This window comes from Ursus arctos, unplaced genomic scaffold (assembly GCF_023065955.2).
Source record: "Ursus arctos isolate Adak ecotype North America unplaced genomic scaffold, UrsArc2.0 scaffold_8, whole genome shotgun sequence".
NCBI lineage: Eukaryota > Metazoa > Chordata > Mammalia > Carnivora > Ursidae > Ursus > Ursus arctos.
Window position 1 is genome coordinate 21,977,535 of NW_026623100.1, and position 22,238 is coordinate 21,999,772.

Here is a 22,238-nt window from a genome sequence, read left to right on the forward strand (position 1 = left end):
TCTATGAAGTCAGTCCCGTTGTTGTGCCAACTTTTAAGGCTCAGGGAATCACGGAGTTAGAAAGTAGCAGAGCCAGATTCCTAGATTCCACATCAGTTTTTAAGCACCTTTCCTCCTCTAAACCCTGACCCAGATGCTCCGTGGGTGATGCCTTGGGAGTAAGCAGAGGAATGGTCTAGGCCCTGATCTCCGGAAGTCACGTGGTCGTGAGGAAGCGCTGCTGACTGCTTCCGGCTGTCCAGGCTGGGGGCCCTGGGTGCACAGTGCCACTGGGGAGAAAGGAGATGTTCTGGAAGGGTGGCAGGCAGCTAGCAGTGAACAGAAACACTAATGTCAGAGATGTGTTCTGACGCCACGTGGACTTGCTGAAAATTGTTCTTTTCGGGAGGGCAGGGGAAGAAGGTTTCAGGTAATTCTGTTTTCTGTTTTTGACTGGATTTCATGGTGGTATGTTTGGTTAGCTGGTTGAGCTTTCAGGTACGTGGGGCAGTTCCCCCTTCGAATAAGGGATGGGTTTTTGAGAATACACATACTGAGGCAGGCTTTGGGAGAAAGGACAGCGGTAACTAGGTAATTAGGGGGTCAGAGGCTTTCAGGGCATTATACAGTAGAGGGGAGGCAGATAAAGAATGCCCACAGGTAAGGATTCAAGACTGTGAGTAGTGGGCAGGAGGCTGGTTGGAGAAGGGGGTGGGTGGGCCGGAGAGGTGAGACAGATCACATCAGCTTCAGCTCCGGGGAGTAAATGCACTGGCATAATTTGGAGCCTGCTTCTCTATCTGGCCATACCAGTGGAAGAGGATTATTTTAGTAATAGTATTTTGGTTTCCTATAACGAAACGCTCAGGAGAAAATGGCTGTGGTTGTCCAGCTGTTGTCCAGATGAAGGAAAGGCAGATCTGGAAAGGGCAGAGAATTTGGCAAAACAGTTTATATGTGAAACCTCCTTATGTTCTGTCCCTCCCTGTTCCCACCACTTCTTTCCCAGCTCTTGGGTTGCTTTTTCAAGTCCTTCAGTGTGTACGTATCCCATCACATCTTAGCATGTTGGCCATCCTCTCCCAGGCATTGCAATCTTGCTAATGTTTAGATGTTCAGGAAATGAACACTCCATAGTTTACCCTTTCAAGCTTGCTGTGATGCAGGGAAAGCGTTTGTCTTTTTTCTTTCTTTCTTTTTTTTTTTTAAACCTCTCCGACTTCATAAAGCCTCTTGGGACAAACATCGGCTTCATCTCATCACTTAGTGTTTCCATTCACATGCTACATGCTAAATCATATAGAATCTTAGTATATAGGTCCAAGTATGAGAAAAGGAACAAAATCCAAGCAAACAAGGCCAAACAAAATCCATTCACAACAGGAGAACCCTTAAAGTACCAACTTGCATGTGAATTAGCAGAAAATGTGCCTGCTCCTGACCCAACTAGGTGTTGCAGAAGTTCCTTGGAGGCTTGCTTGGGTTTTAGGTATCTTGATACCACTTACTGAGTTTTTTATGGTTTTTCTGAAAATCTTGCAAACCATGAGTAAGCTGGTATTATGCTCTAAGTACATGGGATAAACAGGGCTAAACTGGGTCAGTCTGGGGTCCAGGTGGGGCTCGGCCATTCATCAGCTGTAGGGCCTGGGGCAAGGCATGGTACCTCTCTGAATCTCAGTTATCTTGCCTGCAAAATGGACCTGATACCTCCCTCATAGGTTTAGTCACTTGAGAAAATGTATGTGAAAGCATTTTGTAAATTACAAAGTGCTGTACTGACGTGATACTGTTGTTATGGCCAATCGTTTATATGGAGATTGATGATAATTGGGGCTATAACAATAGTCTCCAAGACAGGGGAGATTATTTATCACTGATAAATACATTTAGAACCAGAAGGAATTTTTTATGATCATGAACTCCAACCTGTGTGACCTCCAGGTGAGGACTGTGAGGCCCAGCGAAGGTTAGACACACATGCAACTAATTCGCTTCTCCGTGGCACTCAGGAGATGGGGTGAACCGGAGTACTCCAGACTGGGGCCTTTCAGCACACCGCAGCACTTCTCATTTGTGCTGTCCACAGGCAACCATAGGGACTTGGTTTTACCATTCTGGCACCACGACGATGATGGATACATGTTGCCTGGGCTTCAGTTGCTTCGATCCCATAGCTGACTGCGCCCATCAGTTGTGGTCACCTGTCATTACGCCTTGGAATCTTGGTGCAGCTTGAAGGCAGGCACAGCCGCTTCCCAGAGTGTTGGCCAGATGTGTTGATATCCCTGCCCTGGGTGAGGGACACTAGTTTTTTAGATTAGAAAACATCGAGGGGATAGGGTGAAATCAGAGAGTCTGTTTCTGCGGAAAGCCTGGTTGACTACTGAGCATTCTGAAAACTATCTTGCTCCCCTTCACTCTCCCTTTCACATTCTGTGTGTTTCTGTCATAGGTGTCTCCAGGATTCTTCTTAGAGCACTGCAGATAAACTGTGGGTAGGATCCCTGGCCTCTTGCTTTATTAAGTTAGAGTTGGGTAAATTCCTTTAAATTTCTTCTTTTCTTCCTTTCTTTCCCTCCTGCCTCTGAAGGTAAGGGTATCTCCTCTTGGGTAAGGCTGACTGCCCCACCCATACCTTTGAGCCATTTTCCCACTGGTCTTTTCCTACCTGTGCCAATTCAGGGCTGAAACCTGTGCACAGAGGATATGCTCAGCTCGACCTGGCCCAGAGCCCCTTCCCCTGCTCCTTTCATTCCTATTCACCACCTCTACCTCTTGCTCTTCTTCCCTTTGCTCCACATTCTTTAATCCCCTGTAGCCTCGCTTTAGCTTTTATTATCCCACTGACCTCCTCATTCACATACTGGATCACATCTTCTCTGACTTCTGGTTCCTTCTTTTTGTAACACATGATGCCATTCTAACCCCTTTACTCCTTGAGTGTCTCTTCTCTTGGGCTGTCATTCCATAGCTCTCTGGTATCTCCACTGTTTTTTCTTCTTCCTTACAGACCCTGGCCTTCCCCAGCCGCTTGCCTCTTACCTTCCTTCCCAGGTTTAAGCCCACTACAGTCTCTCTCACGGTGTATGGGACTCTATCCTCAGCCCTGAGCTCCTGCTCCACCTCCTTGACTCCTTCTGGACATGTCGCTCCTCAGTGCTGCATGGAACTCAAATTCATTGTATCCAGAAAGAAATGATCCGTCCTTCCCTCCACCCTGCAGCCAGCTCTAAAAACCCCAGAGTCTTCTGCAACCCTAGCCTTTGAACCCCACGTACAGTTGGTTACCAGAGTCCTATGGATTAACTCTTGCATCAGTCTGTTCCTTTTTGTTCCTATTGCCTCACACTGACTAGTCCTTTGACCTGGAGAACTCCAGTAACCACCTGAATGACCTTGCTGCTTTCAGTCTCTCTCTTTTCTACCCATTCTAATTGACCACTGCCAGATTAATCTTCCTTTGGCTGAAAAGTCTCCAATGGTTTCCCGTACTGGCTTAGATCCCTCAGGGTTTCCCTCCTGCCTGACAGTCCCGCATGCTCTAGTCAAAGGGTAGTACTCGCTGGTGCTTTTCCTGGGACAGTCCAGTTGGTGCCTTTTCTTCCCAACTACCCCTAACTAGGAGAGAAAGCCTCCCCCTTTCCCAGCCTGTTGCTGGTCTACCTGTGTTTCAAGGTTTGGTCACAATGCCAGTCCCTCCTGGAGTTGTTTCTGCCTGTCTTCCTAGGCAGTTGTGTCCCCTTATCCTCTGAACTCTTGTAGCGCCCCTCCTTTAGCCCCTGTTTCTCTGGTGTTGGACTATTTGCATATTTGTCCCATCTCCTTTGGCCAGGAACTCGCCCAGCCATCTCTGAATCCTCCACTGGGCAATGTACCTTGCACACAGCTGGCATCAAGTAATACTGAATGGAATAAAGAATGAGTGCCTCTGGCCTTCCTTTACCTCCTCCCCACTGCTGAGTTGGAGGTGGTCAGATGAGTCATCAGGGTTCTGCCTCTTCTTCCCGAGCCCCATCACAGCAAATAGATCCCACTTCTCACCTCCTGCCCCTGCAGGGTTATTAAACCCTTCCCCAGCCTCAAAACCTTTCTTTCCAATACTTGGCATCTGTTCACTCTGCCTGGCTTATTCTGAGTCTGCTGTTTAGTACTGAGTGCACTAAACTAGTCCCAGCCTCTACCCCCATCACCTAGTGCATAACCTGGCTAATTAGAAAGCTTCTTTCACCTACTTCCCCATACCAGAGGGAGCTGAAAGGGAGACTTCAAGAATGGTGACTCATACTCTATTCACTAAGTGGCTTAAAGATTAAAAATAAAGCATTGTAAATTGGCAAGCACTTTGCAGTCTCATTGTCTCGGCCCACACAGCTGGACACTTAGACTTAAAACTTCATATTTAACAGTGAAGTATATTTAATATTAATATATACTGTATTTAATAGTGAAGAACGGCCTGTTAACATCTTAATTGAGAATATTCTCCGTTCTACTTTTTGTAGCTTTGGTGTGATATGTGGGGGAAAATATGCAAGAGGTGTGTTTTGAAAAATACACTCCTAATTTTAAATGGTATGATCATTGTCAGGGTATTTTCACATCATTCCCTCATTGACCTTGTAGAGGTAGGCATTAATTATCCCTGTCTGACAGAGGAGGTTTAGAAAGAATCCAGGGTTTCTTCTAAGGTCATAGGCAATTAAGAGCCTTGGCCAGGACTAGAAACTCAGGTCTTGAGAATCCCAGTCCATTGCTTCTTCCAGTAACCCCACATTTTGCCACATTCCTGTCAGCATTGTGAATTGCAGCCGCGGGCAGTTAAAGGAGCTTTAGAAATTACTCTACATCCTGGGTGATGAGAAATGCCTTCAAATCTTGGACCCCGCTTTAGAAAGCTAAAGGTTGACGCTGGATGTCTTTAAAAGCCTGTGCTGTAGATGTAGGAATGGGAGTTGCTCTTTTGAGCAGCTAGCTAGACTTCAGGTTTGTTTTAACTCTAGCTGGGGCAGGATGCAGTTGCTTGAATTACAAGTGCCCTGGGGACTAAAGTAATCCTGGAGTGGAGGCCCACCTCTTTAATGCAGATTGGAATCCCGTAGGAACGAAATACCTTAGGAAGAGTATTGCTGCAGGGCTCCATGTGCGAAAGCCAAAGTTGTGATTTGTTGTCTGCCTGTAGTTACTTGGGGAAGATGGGAAAGAAAAACTTGGGTCAGTTATTTCCCAAAAATACATTTTGATCACTGTTCTTGTCTTTGTAGAGGATTTTTTTTTTTTTTTTGAGACTGGTGGGAGAAATTAAGGAGGAGTGTTTTAATATCTTGAAGAACCCAAAAGTTCAGGAGCCTCATTTTAAAAATCAAAGTAGGATTTGAGGGTAATTTCTTTTCTTTTATCTCCCCATCCGTTCGTAAACTCCTCACGTCCGGGATCCTTGAGGTGTTTACCTGTGTACCTTTCTCCCACAATGCCTTGCAAATCGGTGCTCCCGTAAATCTAGCATTGAATTCGTATTATAGAGTCAGTGTTAACAAACCTCCCGCTAAACATCTTCTGATGGCCGCAGAAGTCTGTTGAGATTCTTCTGTGCGCTGAACTTACACCTCCCCTCGCTGTGGCCCTGCACAGTGCCCAGAGTGACTTTGTCTCACTTGTACACGGTGGCCGGCCGGGTCGCCGCCTCGTGGTTGGCGCCCGCGCAGTGGGGACGCCGCGTGCACGCAGGTGCGCGGCCCCCGTGGCCGCGTTATCTCCGCAGACGCAGAGCAGTGGATGAGCCGCCCGGGCCGGGGACCTGCGGGGCTCCTCACCCTCCCGGGCCGCCTCCTTTTCATGTGATAGTAATCGGAGACTTTTCCGTTACATGAGGCTCTCAACAAAAGATTGTAATTCCAGCAGCTTTGTTTGGGAAGGTACCACCACGGCGGGCGCGTCCTGGGCCCGGCCCGGGGGTCGCCGGCTCCGGGGCGGTGGAGGCGGTGCGCAGCGCGCCCGGGCCGCCTGTGGGTTGGGGGCCGCGGGCCGGCCGGCCTCCCCCGCGCCCCTCCTCGTGGTACAGCCTGCGTTTCCTCTACAATGCTGTTATGCTAATCAGGTGACATCACCGCCCAGCGCACGGAGAGTGGCTCCTGATTAAATTACAAACCGGCGGCCGCCGCGGGCAGCCGGGAGGAGGTGTGTGTAAGGCTCCCGCGAGCTCCTGGGCTCGGCGACCGGGGCATGCTTAGGATTGGTCATATTTAAAAAAAATTTTAAAGTAGGATTTGCACCTCCTTCCCTCCCTCCATCCGTCCTCCCGCCCCTCCTCGGTAATTTATTTCAAGCTTCTAGTCGAGAGCCACAAAAGGAAGGAAAGCAACAAGGAATTAGATGCCTGAGTGGTAACTCCTGGCCGGGCTAAGGTGGACTCTCCTGCAGCCAACTTCCTATCAGATCTGCCTGCTGGACTTTCAGACCGGAATGGGGCTTGCCTGAGGTCCGGCCTTTTTCACAGGGGCCGGGAGCCAAGCCGTGCGGAAGCTCCTGTGTGTTGGATGGGGGTAGGTGGGGGCCGGAGCGGGATTTCCACCGTGCAGCCCGCCACGGCGTTACGCCGGGCATAATGGAATTGCAGAGGACGTCTAGCATCTCAGGGCCGCTGTCGCCAGCCTACACGGGGCAGGTGCCTTACAACTACAACCAGCTGGAAGGGAGATTCAAGCAACTACAAGGTAAGCCCTCGCTTCCCAAAGGCCAGGCCTGCCCTGGGGCTGTGCCTACGGGGGTTCCGAGATTTTATTTGTGCCATATGGTACGTGACCCTAATGAAGAAGGGCCGCCGCACGGCCCGGCCCCAAAGCCTCTGGTTGGCTGCGAGCACCCCATTCACTCCTTAAAGGAGACAGTTTCTCACTCTACTCTAGCAAAGCCACCATTTGGAGTCCCTTTCCCTCTCTCGCTTTCGCTCTCGTATCCTTTTGGCTCTGGGTTGTCAGGTATCTGCTACCCACTGAGCACACATTTTCTGGCCTTTTAGCTATCTTTGCAGCTCAGTGGATCAATGCTAATAGACCTATTAGTATGCAAGCATTTGATTCTGGGTCGCCTCTGTCTCCCAGCCCCCCAGCCTCTTACCTTTGGGAATCCTAAAGGTGTAAAGTGCGCTGCTCGACACCCAGTCCCGTAGAACAATAGCAAAGGGGAGGAGGGAGGGGTCTTTTTGTTCCTAAACCTTGGGTAAATTACAGTTTTGATTCCGAAGCCTAATTTTAACTCTTTTGATGTATTGTGTTGGGGAGAGCCTTCCCATCAATTTAGTAGGCTATGTAATTTATAATGAAAGCCAGTTATTGTCATTCCAAGGCTATGGGTTGGATTAGTTGGATCAATTACAGGTTTCTTGGCGTCTATATTAGTCTCAAATAATTGAATGAATCCAGTATTTTACCGCACATATTTTTATGGAGAGCGGGGTCCTGTGTGCAGCAGTGTGTGGGATGATGGGCCTGCAGCCCACCGCTCGGGTGGCCCTGCAGCCCTTGGCTGTCCCTGCCCTACCAGCAGGCCTGGCTGGCGGTTTCTCAGAGCTTACACATGAAAAAGGGCTCATAACTGAAAACAGAACTCCTTCCGTTTGGAAGCCCCTGGAATCCGTAGTAGGCTAGGAGTGGCTCTAGCTAATGCTGTGAAAAAGTGGCCTTCACACACTGTTTCTTATTTTAACTCTTCTCGGTGCCACAAATGCGGTTCTTGTGAGGAGGAGGAAGGAAGGAAGCAGCTCAATCCTAGAATGTTTTCATTGGGAAGGGGAGGGAGGCTATATTTCATTCACAGGTTTATTTGTCTTGTGAAATAGTTGACAGTAATGACACTTTTCTGGAAAACAAGAGGCAGAACAGGACGTGATTTTAAACATTTGCTAGTCCATGCGGCATTCCTGGGGCAGTTAGCTAAGAAGAAGCTCCATTCCCTCCAGAGAATGTTATGTGTCTTTGCTTCATTCTCCTTGAGCTCTTTGAAGGTGGAATTGGCGTTTTGGGAAAACTTGGGGTGGGGGGACAGAGAGGTAAGGGGAGTTTGCAGATGGTAAAGAGAGGAATGGTGGTGTGTGTCTGTTATCTTCTGGGTCTGTGCTGGAAGCCCCATAGTTCTAGGTGTTGAGAATTCAGAATGCCCCGCTAGTAAGCATGACTAAGTCTCCCTGCTTCATTGTGTCATGCCGTCCAGGAGAAAGCACCCAGTGATGGATCCTTGATCAGAAAACCTATTACCAAGGTCCCGTCAGCCCACTCCTGTCGTCTCAGAAAAAAATGCAAAACCAAGGCGAAGGTGTAAGAAGGTGTGGGGAGCAGTGTACTCACAGGCCCACCCGTAACAAAAGGCTGTTATTTGAAAGCTTTCAGGATGGTTGTAAAACTGCTTACTGAGAAGGGTGGAGCGTACACACAGGAAATGTCTTAAACTGTCCTCTCTGGATACAGGAAAATTTAAATTAAAAAATATATATATCACCACATATATCTTTTTTTACCTCGTTACTGTATCTCAAGGAAATCCCTTCAGAAGGGGTGGGCTTCACATTTTGTGTGGTGGCTTTTTTTTTAAATGACTTTTGCTCCCTAATGTAGTTCCAGATAGCTGTCTTATTTCTACATGATGTGGTTTAAGAGTTACACAAGTTTAGTCTTGGTATTTCTATAACAGAAAACCACCCATGTTGAGGAACTGAGAAAGGGGTGAATTAACTTTCAAGTATGGTGGATCCCAAGAGAATTACAAATATGGCATCCTCCTTAGTAACAACAAATGGAACTAATGGCATTTTAAGCAACTTCAGGGAGAATTTTTGCTGAAACCTTTTCCCATCCCTACCCCCAGTTTGTATTTGTCGTTCTTTCAATCATCTTTGGTAATATGTAGATTGTATCTTCTGATTTAATTTTATACATACCTCCAAAGCTGCCCCTCCCTCACCCTTTTTTTTTTTTTTTTAACTCTTCTGAGTATCATCCGTCCTAGCAGTTAATAACCCAATATTGTTAAACTGGTCCTTTGAATTGATTTTTTTTAAATGCCTATTAAATGAATTTATTCATTTAGCATCTATGCCTTAGAGTCTGAGAGTACTGTGATTTTGTGGGAGATATTTCTGCATTTTTGCTGATTTCAAATATGTTCATACTGGATCCTAAAAGTTCAGGAGAGACCAGGGGATGAGATTTGATGTTCTGGCTAAGGGAAGTATGATATTAAAATGTGTTTGGTCTACTTAGATAGTAAGCAAATAGGTATGACTTATTTACACTCTGATTCAGAGGACAGAGATGTGGAGTGGTGTCTATCACACTAGTGCTCCTAGCACAAGTTAAGATGAGAGACCGGACCTTCAGCCTCTGATGGCTTCAGACGTTAACCAACAACACCCAGCATACCTAACAGACACACCCAATGTGCATGCTTTCTCTCTTTCACATTGTTCATCAGCAAAATTAAGTTACCACCTTCCTCAGAGCCTCTGCATGCATTTTTAAAGTTGGATTAGTTTTTTTCTTTTCTAAATAAGAGAGAAATGCGGAAACAACTCAACCTCACATGTTTAGAAAAATGTGTCTGTAGTAACAGGTTCATAATACCTTTACTCCAGTTTCAAATCAGCCAGCTTAATTCCTTATAGGAAAATGTCGCTACTCTTGTACTCAGAAGCTGTTGCTTGTGCCTAAGGTGTAAATTAAATTCCAGACTCCTTAACTTGGCATTGCACCCTCCCCAAAATGGCCCCACCCCAAGTACTTCCTTTGCCCGCTCTTACATTCCAATCCAGTCTTCCAGGTAGGCAGGCTTACAGCTCTTCATAAAACCAAGCCCTGGATTTTAGCTTCATCGTCCACCTTCTGCCTCAAATGCCCCACCCATCCATTTACCTATAGAAATCATTCCTGTAGGGGCGCCTGGGTGGCACAGCGGTTAAGCGTCTGCCTTCGGCTCAGGGCGTGATCCCGGTGTCATGGGATCGAGCCCCACATCAGGCTCCTCCGCTATGAGCCTGCTTCTTCCTCTCCCACTCCCCCTGCTTGTGTTCCCTCTCTCGCTGGCTGTCTCTATCTCTGTCGAATAAATAAATAAAATCTTAAAAAAAAAAAAAAGAAAAGAAAAGAAAAATCATTCCTATAAATTTTTAAGACTGCTCACATTCCAGTTATTCCATAAAGCTTCTTGTCTCCTCTGTTGGGGTTGGTGGGAAAAAGATTTCATTGGGTGCTTACCATGTATCAGACATGTTAGTAGGAGCTTTATAGATGGTGTCTTGTCTTTGTAACACACCTGTGAGATTTTATTTTAATTTAATTTAATTTAATTTAATTTAATTTTTTATTTGACAGAGAGAGAGACAGCCAGCGAGAGAGGGAACACAAGCAGGGGGAGTGGGAGAGGAGGAAGCAGGCTCCCAGTGGAGGAGGCTGATGTGGGGCTCGATCCCAGAACGCTGGGATCACGCCCTGGGCCAAAGGCAGACGCTTAACGACTGAGCCACCCAGGTGCCCCACACCTGTGAGATTTTAAAGATGAGAAGACAGATAGCTTGACCAGGGTCATAGGCATTATTGAGTTCAGGCTGCACATTGTTGTTCTCTAACCTTCTTCTAGACTTCTAGATATTGGTATTATTTTATTTCTGCAGTAATGACAATAATAATAATGATGATGATGATGAGGTTACATTACAATGAAATGGGCACCCTAACCTGAGTCCTCTCTCCTGTCTACCTGCTTCCCAGAGAGCACTGATTCTCTTGGCCCTGGCAGTGGAGTTGTAATGAAGACAGGATCTAGTTGAAAAGCATCAAAATGAACTTCTGCCTTCTTTGCAGCCTAACCCTGACATCTAGCACCGGTATTTCTGGAGAAGGTGCCTTTTTTTTTTTTTAAAAGCTGTTCTGGCTCAATGAATTTGTCCCACTGTCTAGAAAGAGTTATGGAGTAGTCTGTCTTCAGTGGGACAGAGAGGGAAACTACAGAGCAGTTTCTTACGTGCTATCAGAGTTGCCTTGTTGCATTTCTTTTTTCTTTTTCTTTTTTTTTTGTCCTGGTTTCTTCTCTTAGGGAAAAAATATTGCTGGTCTTGTGCCCTCAAATCGTGAAGAAAATTTATTCTCCAGTTTTTCAGGACTTGCCGGTTTGTTAGGGTGCCTAGATGTTTGTCTTGCATAATGTCTTAAACTTTACAGAAAGAAGATTACTGGGCATACACCTTCTTTTCGTCATGAAGAAAATTTAAAGGTCTTAAATATAAAGTATTAGCCTTCAGATATTTCCCATTGTGACAGTGAAAAGAATTGGTGACAAGTGATAACTCTTTTTTGGGGGTTGGGACCAAGACTATAAGAGCATTTTTGGATTTAATGAAAATATAAAAGATTGGCTTTTTGGTCTGGATACCTGCCAACACTATAGCTATTCTAAGCCCAGATAACTTTGTGGCACAAGTCACCAATTAAAAAAAGATAATCTTTTTTTCCAGTTTACCAAGTTTGAGCTCACAGTTTGGAAGTTCTTAACAGATTTGCGAATTAGGATTCTTTTTGAATGATGTAGTAATAATAATAATTACTATTAATATGTACAGCACTTAACTTTAATATGTATCATCTTGCATAATTGACTAAATGAGATTATTCAAAGTACCCAGCATGGGATCTAGTACTTAGTAAGTTCTAAATAAGTGTGCATTTATTTAGTATTAATATTATTTCTCTGGGGTATTCTTATTTTTTATAGGTAAATAAGCGGCTCATTGGGTTAAAATCAATTGGTATGAGGATACATCTCCAGAATCCAGGTTTTCTGACTGCAAATTTGATCTCTTCTGGGACCACAAAGTATGGGTTAGGTTTGAGCCACAGCACCCACTCCCTAGATACCATGAGTGCATTCCAGTGGCATAGAAAATTAATGAACTCAGGACCGCTCAGATTTCTGGACATGTGGTGCCCTCAGTGTTTGGTGGGCCAGGAACTCTGACCATCAAGCTTAAATTGTGGTTGACCAGGGTATCCATTAAAAGGACTGTTGGAGGCCAGCTGGGAAGAAAAGGAGTGATGGATTAACTCCCTTTGGGGGAAAAAGACCACTTTTCTTAGGGTAGTGAAATGGGACTGAATGACCTGACTGTAAGGAAGCTTTCTCATGACTGTTCCCGTCATCTCTCCTTATGCCTAGGGCCTGGCGAGGGGTCTGCCCCACTGCATCTAACTCTGTTTTAGTCTCTTTCTTTGGTTTCCTGAACCACCCCTCGCCCAAAACTGTTGGGCCTCCCTGAAGCTGGGCCCTGACTAGAGTTCTGTGCAGAAAGTTTTGGGATTTGACTCCATGGTGATTTGGGTCTAGCTGACCTTCCTGTCTCCAGCTCGTTCTACTCCTTCCTCAACAGTACTCAGGATTCCCTAAACCTACCCGCATTTTCCTGCACTTGAGACCCGGCTCTCCAGGTTTCTTGCACCGGATTATTACTTCTGAGTTCCCGTTCAGATGCCACTTAATTCTAAGTATTCCCAGAGGGAAGGGTGGTCAGAATCTCTGCTTGGATTCCCTTCCTGTAAGATTTAAAGTTGAAGTACTTGCTCATTTTGTGATTTTCACATACTGCTGTTGGTTTCCGTTGATTTACTGTTTTGTTTTTTCTACACCTCACAAAGTTTAGGGGCATAAAGACAAAAGTCTGACATCACCTGTCTGACACATAGCAGTTGCCAAGTCTGTTAAAGAGTAAATAAATGAAATTGTTATTATGGACTGCTTTATTGCAGTGGCTCTCAAAAGGAGGTCTCCAGACCAACAGCATCAGTGTAATCTGGGAAGGTGCTGGAAATATAAATTCTCAGGCCTGACTTCTGAAACTCTAGGGTGCGGCCCGGCAGTTGGTGTTTTTATAGCCTGCCAGGTGGCTCTGGTGCACCCTCAAGTTTGAGAAATACTCCCTTATTGGATCATTCCTACAATCTCTGTGATTTGGTGATGAGGAAGGAGGGAGATGGTGAGGAACCGACTGCAGGAATCACTCCTAAATGGGACCAGATACTCTGATATATCGAGGAATGAAGAGTCGTGAAGAAGTATGTTTAGAATAAAATTGTTTAATAGTGGAAAAGGCATTTAATGAGTCGGGAATGGTCTTTGTCCCTCGAAATTTAGAGAAGCCATTTAACATCTGTAAGCCTCAGCCACCTCATCTGCCAGAGGCACTAATTATCTGTCCCAGTTCCCCACCGAATTGGTGGGAAGACCAATCCGAAAGATCTAAGTTAAAAAAAAAAAAAATAAAGAAAAAGGTTATAGTATCTGCAGGTTGTGCGGACAGCTCAGTAAGGCATCTTGTTCAGCTCCATATAGGTTCTTAGTAAAGAATCTGTTGCATTTCACCTGAAAAAGAGAAATCCCAGCAACTTGGTATCTGGAAGGTTGGTATCTGGAAGGGAGGCAGGTGGCACCTGGCCACGGCCCTGTCCGGGATATCTGAAGATCTGGGCTGCTTCCCTTACCTGAATACCTGTCAGGTTTACCTTCCAGGGTTGCGTTGAACAGCAAATGCCATAATCTATATTATGCTTCCTTGAAAACATCGCTGTACTATTTAAAATGTCAAGTGTGGTTGTTGTTTCCATCATCGTGTTTTCTTTTAAAGAACACTATATATAGATGAACTGTAAGAAGTCCAGTATGGCACAGCAGTTTAAATACGGACTTCAGAGTTTGTCTTCCTCTCTCCTGGAATATACAGGAATAGTGACGGAGCTTCAAGTTTTCGGTTCACAATAGCTTTACAGGCATACCTCTGTTCACAGTTGTAATCACACTTGTGCGTGTTATCACAGTAAGCCAGGTAGATCCCAGCTGTTTTTAGATCGTGGTGTCTTTTCGCCCTCCTGCCTGACAAGTTTCTATCAATTCTTAGACCGCCAGCTACGAAAAACTAATGACAGATGAAATAAATGATAAGGGCATTGTAAGCATTTTTCTAACTTCAATAATTTTTGCCAGGTTGATTTAATTAAAACTCTGGCACTTGTTAAACCAGTTTATGGCTGCAAAGGACTTGCCATTTAAAAGCTCAGTAGTCGGTCACTAATCTGTGCAACCTTAGAGCAAGAAGAGTCTAAGAAATGAAATAATAAAACTGATTTTAAAGAGAGACGGTTTGCTTTATTTTTGTTTAGTAACAAAAAATTATTGATTGCCTGCTTCTCGTTGCAAACTGTCCCTGGTTAGGAAGTGCGTGAGAAGGCGTATTTCAGCAATGCTGGAAATGCTGGTTGAGCTTACAGAGGAATAGGCAGCAAGTGGACAAAAAATTTGTTCCAAGTTAGAGACCCAAGGGAAGGAAACAAGAGGTGCGGGACCGGGGTAGGGGAAGTGGGGCAGGTTCAGGGTGGCCAGAGTATTTTATAGAGTGCAGAGCCAGGAAGGGCATGTCAGAGGATAATTGAAAGCCAGAGGATGCGTGGTCCTGTAAATCAGGTTAAGGAGTTCAGAGGTAGGTCTCGAGGTGGAAAGCCACTGAAGGATTTTAGATAGGAGAGTGACTTGTTCTGACTTTTTTAAATTTCCTCTGAAGAAAGGTGGGTCTGACTGCTTAGTATGATGATTGCTTTAGAGGATAGTGGTCAAGAGAGAGACAGGAGACGAGTTGGGAAGCTTTTGGATTTGTGGGGTGAGGAACTTAGAAACTGCATAGACTCCTCGAAATTTGAACTGTAAGGTACTTAGAGCCCGGTTACTTAGTGTGGTCTGCAGATGACCTGGGAGTTTGTTAGAAGTCTCAGGCCCACCCCAGATCTACTGAGTCAGAAGTTCATTGTAACAAGATCCCCAGGTGGTTTGCATGCATGTTCAAGTATAAGAAGTGCTGCCTTGGAAATAATCTGTACTTGCCTCCTTACCCCTATGAGCGGAGAGGGAAATAGTCCCAGAAAGATTATGACCTTCCTGAGGTTTAGAGTTTAATGTGTTTTTTAGGAAGTCTGCCTTAAAAGTAAGATTTTCTTGGGGTTTTTTTCTTTTGGGTAAACTAGAGCATTTTAAAGTAACCATAAAATAATCTTGTATCTTAATGTATAATAGTTAATTGAAGAAAGTTTAGTATTACCCTAGGAGATTACAGGGCTTTAAAAACGTGGTTGGTTAATTCCTGGCTTTGTAAGTCTTTGTAGAATTTGGCTGGGATTTTCCTATTTGCTAATCCTGCAGGTTTTGAAATTGGTGCAGTTAAAACACAATTTCTTGTCTTTTACCCATTTGGTTTTAATGGAGAATTACAAAATTCTCTGGGCTACTTTCTTTAAGTTCTTTGAGAGTTTTAGCATGGTGTTCTGGGAAGTAGAGTCTTGCTAAGTCCATACCTGCTTTGTGACTTCAGCCATTTATATACTTCTAAACTACGTTTTTAAAGCAGAAATAACCCCTAACCCCATGCTCCATCTTAGTAAAATCTTCCTGTATTAATTCGATGTTACTCTTCTTGCCCTTGGTTATTAGACTTTAGTCCACTTTCAAACTCACCTAGAAGTGTCTTCAGGTATGGCTGTAAAAGTAGATTTAAAATACACTAAATATCTGTTACTTGATAAGTGCTCATTTCCTGTGAGTCTGTAGGTGAAGCTTTAAAATTAGTGGGTATTGGTTAGATAGGGGAGAAAAAGCACCTGCTGAAACTTGTTGGCTGGAAGTTTTTGCCCCTTAAAGAAGAAGAAAAGCGATGGAGGAGATAAGTTACTTCCATTCTCAACCAGCACCACTCCAGAATCTTCCTGATGAAAAGGGCACAAGTAATGAAAGCAGTAGGAGTGGAGAGGCTGCTCCGATGGTGTTCTTACCACCGCAGAATTGACGGTCATTATTAATGGGCAGAGTTAAATTTTTAGCTGTTCTTTATATTACTCCAAAATTCTTTTTATATAATAATTATTTCATAGCCAAATTATGACACCTTCAAAGGAAAGAATAGTTTAAGATCCTGCAATCCCAGGGACCTGGGTGGTGCAGTTAAGTGCCCAACTCTTGGTTTCGGCTCAGGTCATGATCTTGGGGTCCCGGGATCCAGCCCAGCACAGGGCTCTCTGCTCAGTGTGGAGTCAACTGGGGATTCTCCCTCTCCCCCCCTCCCCTCCCCCTTTGCTCATGTGCTCTCTCTCTCTAAAATAAATAAATAAAATCTTTAAAAAAAAAATCCTGTAATCTGAACAGATTTCACTTTTCAATAGTTCTTATCTATATGCATGTACAATTTAACATTATTATAATATAGATTCCGTTTTTTTGGTGTTTCTGTTTTTTACTTAACATTATATCATAAACTTTCATATTTGGTTGTTTCTATGCCTCTTGGCAAATTGCTTTCCAGATCAGGGCAGTCTTTTTACTAATCTGAGCCTGTTCACTCCTCTCTGCGATGAGGGATGCAACTTTTATGAAGTAAGATTGTCATAAGAATAAGTGAAGTTTGGGGTGCCTGGGTGGCTCAGTTGGTTAAGCATCTGACTCTTGATCTCAGCTCAGGTCTTGATCTCAAGGTCATGAGTTGAGGCCCCACGCTGAGTGTGGAGCCTACTTTAAAAATAAAAGTAGTAACGAATAAGTGAGGGTCTCCACAGAAACTGTCACACTAGCTGGTATATGGTGGGCCCTCACTAATCAGTGGCAGCCATTATTACAGGTCCTGGTTAAATGGCAAAGCAGGGCCCAAGAGGGGCCAGTCTTTTGAACTTAAGTTGGCTAGCTTACCCCACCCCCACCCCTGAAACCTGTTCTGGGTGTGGTTTCCTTCATGTTAGAGGAGTGTTTGGTTTGCCTGAAAACGCACCCAACTGAAACGGCCCCTTTTATGTTCCCCTTTAGAAAGTATACAAGGCTGACGGCAGTCATTTGAGTCTGATGACTTTTGATGTAGGTTGAAGGTCACAATAGTGCTGGCTCTCAGTTCATAAAAAGCGTCTCGAGCAGTTACTGCGGGAGCCAGAGCATCCAGCACTTTGTCGGAGAACTACTGTAGCCAAACTAATATTAACCACCCTCTATAGATGGGTGAATGCCTCTACTGTGTGTGCTTTTGAAAGGCCTTTCTTAGCCCTCCTCTCTCTCCCCCAACCTTGTTTTCAAGAGGCAGAAGGCCTTTAAGTGGCAGATCCAGTAATCACAGTAGCACGGACACACAGGCAGCCTATATTTGGCCTCACAAAGGCCTTGTGAAAGATCTGGCCTTAAAGTCCTTTAGTGCCGAAATGATGCAAGTGGAAAGTTAATTTGAGGATCACTGCGGCACGCTTTATTCATGAAGAATGTGAGCAAAACATAAAAAGTCTGCAGGCTCTGTTCTTCTCTGGTGGTAAGGAAATTACGTAGGCTTTGTCATTATTTGGGTGAATTTGACCCCCCCACGGAGTGTGATTGTGATGGAATTTTGGAGTGAGAGCTGTGGTGTAAGTACAGGCTGGTTGGAGTGTGTGTGTTTTCCCTGAAATCCTTATACAAACCGTAGACCGTATTTTGGTGACTCCCATGACTGCAGATAGTGGTTATCTCTTGGAATGTGGCCTTGGCTTTTTTGAATTAGGGTTTTGTGTGTGTGTGTTTTTTAAGAGGAACTTTGAAGATCTATTTTAATGTATATGAAGTCTTTGAAAGTCTCCCTGGTCTGTTTGAACTGTTACATGCCAATGAGCTTCTGTAGATCTCTCTCGCCTGAATGTATTGTAGTTGAGAGGGGAGTATGAGTCCAGCGCAGACTGTGTTTCTGATGCTTGAAAACGGTGCCCTGATTTTTATTGAGGGAGACGTTTATTCCTACAGAGGTTTTAGCGACTCGCTATAAAAAAACTCAGTCTTGCAGTGCTGGAGGGAGATTGTGCGTTATCTGCGAACAACTGCCAAGCAGATGAAATCCCAGCTGCAAGGTCTGTGGTAGAGCCTGGGTGGGAGTGGCCGGGGAGCCCAGGAGGAAAGCCTCCACCACCTGGCAGGGGTGGTGTGGTGCAAAGGGCTGTGCGGGCTGCTGGAGGCAGTGTCCAGTGTTAGGACATTTTATCTCAGAAACACAGCCTGGTGGAAAGCACCTGGGCCTGGGAGTCACGTAAGTCAGCATTCAAATCCTGACTTCACCAGTGACCTGGACCCCATTTGCTCGATCTGTTAAAAACTGGGAAAAATAGCCCTTGGGGTGGCTATACATCTTAAATTAGTGCATCGTATTGATGGAGTGACAAACTCATCCTAGTTTTAGCACTGGCTGTTCCTTCCGAGCTGCCTCCCCAAGTCCCAGGCAAGCTAGACGGTGGGTCGCCGTAGCTGTGTATGAAAGTACCTGTGACCGGGCATGGAAGACACGGTCTGTGTGTGTTTGCTTATCCCTGCGTGCGTTCCTAGTGCTTGGCACATGAGTAATGAACGAGTAAAGTGAGGAAGGCAGTAGCACATCTGTAGCTGTTTTAAAGTGAGCTAGCCGCTCTTCCTCCCTGTGGCCTCTCCTCCCCTGAGAAAAGAGGTGGCCTCCCAGCCACATAATAATAAATAATGTGTTGAATGAAAGCGTGAATCACATAATGGTTTTGGCTCTCTGATGTGGCTAAACTATAACTTCAGGAAGGGGGTTATCTGGCTCTCTCTACTTTTTTGATAAAATGAAATTTTGATAGGACGCTCCCTCATGTGGTCCGCGTAGTCTGCAGGGTGCTGGGGAATTGAACTTCGGTGAGGAGAGAAGGAAGCCCATGGTGCTGAAGTACTCGGAGAGATACTAAAGTTAATGAGACATCGGGTTGTCTCTTCTTGCTGTTACTGTTTTTACGTTTTCCCTTTGAGTGAGAATGCGGCAAGAGTGGTTGAACCAGAGGAGGTTAGGGTCACACTAATGTAATCCAGTTACATAGCCAGAGGGGTGGAAGTGCACCCTGCGAAACTGAAATCCATTCTTCTAGGTGTGGTAGCCATTCATTCACATTTTTATGTTGTGTGACTGTAAAACGAAGGCAACTTTTCTAACTGCAGATATGTCTTTGCTCACGGTGATACAGCATGAGTAATGTTTTTCTAGAAGCCCGGCAGTTAATAATACTCTGAGCAAATAGAGGCAGGGCCTCAGAAATGTAGATAGCAGTTTAATGTGCAAGCTTGGCCTTTTAAACTGAAGAAGTAGCCACGAGAAAACTAGTTTTGGCCAAAGAACTGCTTTCCAGCCTTCAGTGGCTTCCAATCCTCTCCCCACTCCTTAAAAAATCTTTGGTTTTCTTCTGCAAATATATATGATTTCAGTTTTGAGACAAGAGATTATTTTTTCATTTGAAACACAAGGAAGCAATTTTTAAAAGTCCTACTCATTCAGCAACGGGCCTGATCGTAGCCAAGCTTGACTAGAAGTTCCTGGCCACAGAAGCATAACCGCAGCCCTTATCGAGGTAGTAAATTCAGTTGGCTTTTTGGGAAGGGAGGGGCTTGGAGTTGAGGGAGGGGCACTAGACCCCAGGCCTGCTGGGTAGGGCTCTGGAGCTGGCTGCTTTTGGGACTGTTCGTGCTACCAGTGTGCTACAGTCAGATGGCAGGGCGGGTCCAGATATCATCTCAGCCATTGTTGTCATCCAGTGATTCCGAAGTGACCTTTCTTACCTCATCTTCCTATGAGTTCATAGTTGTCTGCAAACATAAGTTATGCTATGGATTCTTGCTTTTTCTTTGATAAGGAGCAGCACTTCTGCTCACCAGTTCTTTTAGGAAGAGGAAACTGAGGCACCGGTCATTCAGTGATTATAGCAGTTGATTGTGATCTCCTCTCTTTATTCCCCCTTCCCAGTGGGAATTTACAATGTAACTTATTTGCTAAGGTCCCCTGCATTAAAACCAACAAACAAAACTATTGTTGGAGTGGAAGAGGTGATGGTTAGAATAATTACTGGCATTACTGAATTCCTGTTTAATATTTAGCCTTATGGAGGGCCTCTCTGTAGCCCTCTGCTAGGCACTGGGGTACAGCTTCCAAACCTGCCTTCAGGGGGCTCACAAACAGGTCAAGAGACAGGAAAACAGATACAGTTTTTGTAATAAGTTTGAATGGTTGAATATAAGGAAGAGGGTGCTTTATACACCTGAGAAGTAGAGAACACCTGCCATCTTTACTCATCCCGGTTGCTTTGAGAATGAGTTACAATAATGTGTGGGAGCACCCTATGAAAAATACAAATTCCTAATCTAAGAAATTTTTGTGCAGGGAACAAATGGCAAGACTCTCTGTTCTCAGTTTCACTCGGCTGGTCTGGTGTCCACCGATGAAGGAAACGGAGACCTTTTCAGTAACAATTGCCAGTATTTATTGAATACTTTTATAGCTGACTCTGTGTCACTTATTATATGCATTACCTCATTGCAGACTCAGAAGAATGCTAGAGATAGGCGGAGATGTTATCTCTGTTTACAGATGAGGAAAGCAAGGCTTGGAGAGATGAAGTAACTTGCTCAATGGCACACGGCTAGTGAGTGGTGGGCCTGGCCGTCACACTTGGCTATGTTCACAGAGCCCCACTCCGTGCTGCCTCTCTGGAGATAGTGATCTTCCTGGGAGGCCCTGGGTGTGTCTAGGTGTGGCAGGAGCGGTTGGACCATGTCTAGCAGCAGCCTACACAGTTTCTTGAGTGTGCTTTGAAGCCGCTTCCTCAGCCCTAGCTCCTCAGAAAGCGTCCTCCCCTGTGGGTGTGGGATTTATGATGTGGTTTCCTTCCTCCTGCCTCTGGAGGTCGGCTCTTCTCCCCGGGGTCAGAAAGCCCATGGGTGGCTGATAATCTGTGGCGCTGGAGTCAGTCGTGCCCGCCCTGTGTTCAGGATGGGTCATGTTTGTGTCACCATGTTGGTAAGCCAGTGGTGCTGTGATGGCCTGAGCAGTGCAGTCTGGTTTGGAGTCAGAGGTCACGCCCTTGCCACCCCATTGCTCATGAGTCCACTGATGCCTGTGATGTCAGAGTTCAACCACAAGCTTCTTTTCCTGCATTGAATAGAACTTTAAAAGGGGGGGGAGGGGCTTTTGTGGGCTTTGCAGCAAGAGCCAGGTGTGAACCAGGTGCTTTCACATATATGTTATTTATCCTTTCAGTAACCTTGTGAGGTAGGTGGTGTCATATCTACCCTGAGGATTGAGGAACTTGATGATCCCAAGGGTGAGATGAGGTGCCATGGTCACTTAGCCAGCAAGTGACAAATGAGTGACTTCGCAAAATTCTGCAGCAGGAGGGGGCCATTTTCAACATATCTTTGAACTTAAAGTAAGTATTTTTTCCATATAGATAGAGGCAGATAGCAAGGCAGAGTGTACATGTCTATCAGTACATGGGTAGATTTTTACGGACTTTAATTTCATTTAAATTTTGTTTGAAACACATGTATTTAATTATTCTTATTAGGGATTCAGTCAAATTGATAGGTGTCTTAAAGTGTCACATTAAACCAAGCAACAAATTGAATAGGCAGATTAAAAATGAAAGGCTCACCAATCAGGTTTCTCAAGTATCAATTTCTGATAAAACTGCCTGCTACTGATGAGTAAATCCTTCCATTAAAAACAATGTAGTCTGCTAATTTCCTTATCCTTGATATTGCAAGGGGCGTAACATTGCCAGGAGGGGTAATGCATCTGCCTGTCTTGAAGGTCAGAGCTGACATCCACCCGCATTTGGATACAGTGTTTGGTAAATGCATTAGGGTATTTGGGAAGGTGTTGAGCTATGTAATAGCCTAAATTCAGGTGATATTAATCCTTGGTCTTTTTTAATATAGCTGTAGACATGCATGTAGATAGGACCCAGTGCTGGTACTTTGAGGGCTTTGGATTTTGAGTTGTTGGAGATTAAAAAAAGCTGCAGCCAGAAATCTTTTGTGATGCAGTGATATGGGGACTCAGTGACAGTCCATCCGTAAGACAGCTCTCATTTGAATCTGTCTACAAACCTCTGAACTAAAAGGAGAGGGAAAATATGTTTACATAGATTTGGAAAGCTGGGTCCCAACATGCCTCTGCTTAGGCAGTCATGCACACGTTGTCTGTCTTCCTTTCTCCTGGGTGAGACAGGAATTGACCTGTAGCATGATGGAAACACGTTTGGGTCGGTACTTAGGGCAGCTTCCAGAACCGGGTTCAGTCTAGGTTATGGCGGCAGAGTTAGAGGGGAAGCTGTGTAATGACGTCGGTCTGTGCTTTATTTTGGTGTCACCGGGATCTGCTGCCGTGGCTCAGTTAAGTGACTGAAAGCTGG

General features: G+C 45.0%; 1 protein-coding gene across 6 annotated transcripts in view; it reads left to right on the forward strand.

The window, feature by feature from the left end:
• Nucleotides 1-22,238, forward strand: part of SPTBN1 (spectrin beta, non-erythrocytic 1) — a 190,806-nt gene that overhangs the window by 76,495 nt on the left and 92,073 nt on the right. The window contains exon 1 of one of the 6 annotated variants that reach the window (XM_026485870.4): nt 6,118-6,692. The exons of the other annotated variants lie outside the window; for them this stretch is intronic. Coding sequence (XP_026341655.1) covers nt 6,584-6,692 — 109 coding nt within the window. The 5' untranslated portion in view covers nt 6,118-6,583. Of the gene's footprint in view, nt 1-6,117; nt 6,693-22,238 lie in introns of those variants that run through there. 6 annotated transcript variants of the gene reach the window in all.